Source organism: Pelobates fuscus, chromosome 2 (assembly GCF_036172605.1).
Source record: "Pelobates fuscus isolate aPelFus1 chromosome 2, aPelFus1.pri, whole genome shotgun sequence".
Lineage (NCBI taxonomy): Eukaryota > Metazoa > Chordata > Amphibia > Anura > Pelobatidae > Pelobates > Pelobates fuscus.
This window is the reverse complement of record NC_086318.1, coordinates 9,244,870-9,250,869: the sequence shown is the minus strand read 5'-3', so window position 1 is coordinate 9,250,869 and position 6,000 is coordinate 9,244,870. Positions and strand designations below refer to the sequence as shown.

At 42.1% G+C, this 6,000-nt stretch overlaps 1 protein-coding gene across 1 annotated transcript in view; it reads left to right on the top strand.

The window, feature by feature from the left end:
• Positions 1–1,537: 1,537 nt before the first annotated feature.
• Positions 1,538–6,000, top strand: part of LOC134585976 (extracellular calcium-sensing receptor-like) — a 47,106-nt gene continuing 42,643 nt past the window's right edge. The window contains exons 1-3 of the mRNA XM_063441470.1: positions 1,538–1,740; positions 2,729–3,020; positions 4,023–4,835. Coding sequence (XP_063297540.1) covers positions 1,538–1,740; positions 2,729–3,020; positions 4,023–4,835 — 1,308 coding nt within the window. The remainder of the gene's footprint in view (positions 1,741–2,728; positions 3,021–4,022; positions 4,836–6,000) is intronic.

Here is a 6,000-nt window from a genome sequence, read left to right as displayed (position 1 = left end):
TGTGGAGCCTGAAAGATGGGGAATGCGGAGCCAGAGAGATGGGGAGTGCGGAGCCAGAGAGATGGGGAGTGCGGAGCCAGAGAGATGGGGAATGCGGAGCCAGAGAGATGGGGAGTGTGGAGCCTGAGAGATGGGGAGTGTGGAGCCTGAGAGATGGGGAATGCGGAGCCAGAGAGATGAGGAGTGTGGAGCCTGAGAGATGGGGAGTGCAGAGCCAGACAGATGGGGAGTGTGGAGCCTGAGAGATGGGGAATGCGGAGCCAGAGAGATGGGGAATGCGGAGCCAGAGAGAAGGGGAATGCGGAGCCTGAGAGATGGGGAGTGTGGAGCCTGAGAGATGGGGAATGCGGAGCCGGAGAGATGGGGAATGCGGAGCTTGAGAGATGGGGAGTGTGGAGCCTGAGAGATGGGGAATGCGGAGCCAGAGAGATGGGGAATGCGCAGCTTGAGAGATGGGGAGTGTGGAGCCTGAGAGATGGGGAATGCCGAGCCTGAGAGATGGGGAGCGCGGAGCCTGGGAGATGGGGAGTGCGGAACCTGAGAGATGGGGAGTGCAGAGCCTGGAAGATGGGGAGTGCGGAACCTGAGAGATGGGGAGTGCGGAGTCTGACAGATGGGGAGTGCTGTATGATGCTGTTAGGCTGTGGAGCAACAACTCGGTTCTGGGTCCAACCACCTTCAAGGTTTACAGTTTGACCAAAACCAGGGGTCCCCATGGCACATCCAGCTAGGCCCCTGGCAATATTTATAGAAACATAGAATGTGACGGCAGATAAGAACCATTCGGCCCATCTAGTCTGCCCAGTTTTCTAAATACTTTCATTAGTCCCTGGCCTTATCTTATAGTTAGGATAGCCTTATGCCTATCCCACGCATGCTTAAACTCCTTTACTGTGTTAACCTCTACCACTTCAGCTGGAAGGCTATTCCATGCATCCACTACCCTCTCAGTAAAGTAATACTTCCTGATATTATTTTTAAACCTTTGTCCCTCTAATTTAAGACTATGTCCTCTTGTTGTGGTAGTTTTTCTTCTTTTAAATATAGTCTCCTCCTTTACTGTGTTGATTCCCTTTATGCATTTAAATGTTTCTATCGTATCCCCCCTGTCTCGTCTTTCCTCCAAGCTATACATGTTAAGATCCTATAGCCTTTCCGGATGTGCACAGCTAATCAATGTCATTGCCGTCCAGGTATGGGCACATAAAGTGATGAGCAGGGGCTGGGCCATGCTTGCAGAACTAAGGGACTGAGACAGATAGACAGTCACTTTAACATAGGTTATAGGGCTGCTCTCCAAAAACTGACAGAGGTATTTGTTAATGGGTTGATAATAAATAGGGATCACTACATTTAGAATAATGTATTTATTCCTTAGTTTGAATGAAACAAATGGTTATACACAGTGAAAAGTGCCCAATGTCTGTATTAATTAGGAAAATATTTTTTTTTCAAAGCTAGATACCTCACCCGTTGCCCGAATTTACTGGATTCACCATGAAATAATCCAAACTGAGTAGACGCAAACCTAGAATTCATGACTAAGCTCCTGCGAGTTCTCCTGCTCCTGCTGTCCTCCCTGGATGAGGGGTACCCAAGCTGCAGTCTCCGGCCCTGGAATATAGGCTCCTTCTCACAGACTGGGGATGTCCTCATCGGAGGACTCATTGTTGTCCACTCTAGATATGACTCCCCAGAGCTGACATTTCAGAGTGAGCCTCAGCCCCCATCCTGTGAGAGGTAAGTGAGAATTATATTCTGATGTGAGTTTCCTAGAAGGCATAGTATAAAGCCTAATGCATGAAATATTCAGAGTATGTAGCGAAACACGGTGGTTAAATGGAGAAAGTCTAGGTGGATTATCTTCTAGATGATTTACTTTGCAAAAACTTGGACTCTCTATGAGAAACTAAAACAACAGCTACTGTTTTTACTTTGTCCTACGTCTTCCATTGCCTCCATTGCACGGGCTCTGTGCCCAATCCATCCACCATTCCTACTGTCCTATTTCATCCTCCTTCTTCTTTTTCCTCCCCGTAGTTGTATTGCGTACTGAAGACTCAACTTGCAGATAAATTTGACTGTCGCATATCAGCTAGTTTCTCCCTCACCATTCTACTTTTAACTTGCGATAATCCTTCTACTGCTTTAATCTCACTCACTTCCACCCTCTGACCAACATCTGACTCAATCTTACCTCACATACATTCCTGGCAGCCCTTGATTTTATTCAGATTTCAGCTTGTTGAAGCTGGGCAGAGTCCATAGAATACTGGCCAATGGACTTTGATACAGGCTGTTGATGGATGATAGGGCATTGATACAGAGCGTTGATATTGGGTGTTGATAGATTATAGGGAGTTGATACAGAACGTTGATACAGAACGTTGATATAGTGTGTTGATGGATGATGGGGAGTTGATACAGAACCTTGATATTGGGTGTTGATAGATGATAGGGCGTTGATACAGAACATTGACATAGAACGTTGATATAGGGTGTTGATGGATGATAGGGAGTTGATACAGAACGTTGATATAGGGTGTTGATAGATGATAGGGCGTTGATACAGAACATTGACATAGAACGTTGATATAGGGTGTTGATGGATGAGAGGGAGTTGATACAGGGTGTTAATGGATTATAGGGTGTAAGCTCACATCGGCATCAATAAAATGTGTGACAGGTCTAAGATTGCAATAAGTGCCTCTGTTTCTTTGTCTGCCAGGTTCCACGTTCGCTATTACCGGGATGTCCTTGGCATGATGTTCGCCATCAAAGAAATTAACAAATCTCCGGATCTGTTGCCAAATATCACCCTAGGCTTCACTCTGTTTGACTCCTGTATGTCTGAGCTCCAAGCGGTTTGGGGAGCTCTGTCCTTGGTATCGGGTACCAAATCCCCCATTCTTCAATACGACTGCCATGTTTCTTCTAGGATAATTGGAATTATTGGAGAAACAATGTCAGCGTTGTCTCTTCCTGTAGCCAGAGTCCTGGGAGTCCTACATTATCCACAGGTACCACGGCTAGCTTCTGAGATTTACAGCTCAGCCAATAGAATCCTATATTAGTTATTTAAAAGAGTAATTAGAAATGAAATCTGTCCCTTTTTCTGCCATCGTTAATATACGGACCTTGTTGTAGGGCACTCCTCCTTTGCACCACATTTTTAAACAAACCAATAAAATAATGTCCTAATTTTAAAAGGTCAAATAAAAAATCCAAATTCAGGATTCCGAACAAATATGAAAGTGTAGCACGTTCTTATTTACTACCAGGACCGAAAGGCAGGCAACGATTAAAATAATCTTAGTAAATATTGTCACAGACTGGCTGGTAAGGTAGTGGAGAGGAGGTATTTAGGACCCAGAATCCTCCATGTTCGCTGTCCACTCACCTCTCCCTAATTAATTAATTAGCAGCAGGTAAATTCTCAACCTGCTCACTCCAAGAAAGACCAGTGTGAGCTTTGTTTGAGCTGCTGAGGGCAGAGCAGTGAAAGTTCTTCTGTCTGGGATAGTTAGGAAAGTTAGGCTTTAGATTGTAGTATTTTTGAATCACATGTGAAGTGTGGCATTTGTTCATTTAATAAATAAAACTGCTCCTCTCTGCAATTTAGGTCGATGGCTGAAAAAAGGTCTCCTGTATCACATGATAGAATTACAATTTATAAAAATGTATCTATCCGTGTACTGCAAACAATATACATTATAATTATATTATATTATGTTTATATTATGTATGTAGTTTGCAGTACACTAACTGGATCCTATTGTGCGCCCTTTTGGTTGATCCAAATCATTTGCACAGATGATATTCGAAGAAGCTAAACCACCGCACGAATGACTATCAAACATCCTGAACAAACTGTTATTTTCTGAGCAAGTGATTCGGCTGCACCAAATTCCAATGTCTAATATATATAATATTATTCTAATCTGATTTGTGCAGGTGACAGAGACACTCTTTAATTATGCAATTACTAAACATCCACTGATACAAACATATTCTCTGTACAGATCAGTCATGGAGCATCCTCGTCATCTTTAAGTGATAAGGTGAACTTTCCATCATTCCTCCGCACAGTGTCCACCAACATGTTTCAGAATATTGCTCTCAGCCAGATTATAAGTATGTTTGGATGGACCTGGGTTGGGATGTTAGTTGTGGATAATGATGTCGGGGAGCAGGGTGGACAAGTTATTCGAAATGAAATAGAAAAGAGTGGGAGTTGTATGGCCTTTTTAGAGAAGATCCACTTGAGTTTTTCTATGAAACAGATCCAGAGAGTGGTGAATGTAATCAAGAAAAGCTCGGCCAATGTGATTGTCCTCCACAGTCCCGAAGCTCACGTGAAAGTTCTCCTGGATGAATTGTATGATCAAGAGGTTTTTGAAAAGATCTTCATTTCTTCTGCTTCCTTTACCATCACGCCTGGCCTTTTCTCCCTAAAGGCTTGGAGGGTATTAAATGGAACCATAGGTTTAATGCCAAGCACGGGGCCCATGCCAGAATTTCATGACTTTCTCCAAAGTCTGCACCCACTGAGAAACTCCATGTATCCTTTTATCCAGATATTTTGGGAGGTTGCTTTTAACTGTACATGGTCAAAAAGGGAGAATGACACAGATCCAAGTGAATCAGATGGAATTAACCTCTGTACTGGGGAGGAAGACATTAAGGAGCGAATCCCCCATATATTTGAAATAAATGACCTCAGTTATACATATCATTCCTATCTGGCAGTGTACGCCTATGCCCACGCTCTGCAAGCACTCCTTAAATGCCAAACGCTGCGTGGCTGTAATTTGAGGAGAATCCAGCCCTGGCAGGTAAATTTAAATAATAATAATTTTTTTATGTCAATATCATGATATATCTAGACAATTCTGGAGGCTGTGTAGGCACCATAACATCCCTTGCTTCTTTCTCAATGTACTGGCAAACAACACATCTTATATCGATAGAACGAATGTTACCCCCGCACAAGTCCATTCACGCATTACCACCAAAACTGCTTTTTATTAAGAATGTAGCTTGAAATGGAAACTGCCTGTTAAATTCCTAGACATTAATTTGGGTTCTTTACCTGTATCTGCTATATCACACTATTTCACTATCAGTCATGGTACTGTATCGCCATCAGATTACAGATTACACCGGTATTTTGTGTCAATTCACTAAATCTGCTATATTAGACTGTTTCACTATCAGCCATCATACCGTATTACTATCAGATTACAGATTATACCGGTATTCTGGTATTTTGTGTCAATTCACTGAATCTGCTATATCACACTATTTCACTATCAGCCATTGTACTGTATCGCCATCAGATTACAGATTACACCGGTATTTTGTGTCAATTCACTAAATCTGCTATATTAGACTGTTTCACTATCAGCCATAATACCGTATTACTATCAGATTACAGATTATACCGGTATTCTGGTATTTTGTGTCAATTCACTGAATCTGCTATATCACACTATTTCACTATCAGCCATTGTACTGTATCGCCATCAGATTACAGATTACACCGGTATTTTGTGTCAATTCACTAAATCTGCTATATTAGACTGTTTCACTATCAGCCATCATACCGTATTACTATCAGATTACAGATTATACCGGTATTCTGGTATTTTGTGTCAATTCACTGAATCTGCTATATCACACTATTTCACTATCAGCCATTGTACTGTATCGCCATCAGATTACAGATTACACCGGTATTTTGTGTCAATTCACTAAATCTGCTATATTACACTGTTTCACTATCAGCCATCATACCGTATTACTATCAGATTACAGATTATACCGGTATTCTGGTATTTTGTGTCAATTCACTGAATCTGCTATATCACACTATTTCACTATCAGCCATTGTACTGTATCGCCATCAGATTACAGATTACACCGGTATTTTGTGTCAATTCACTAAATCTGCTATATTAGACGGTTTCACTCTCAGCCATCATACCGTATTACTATCAG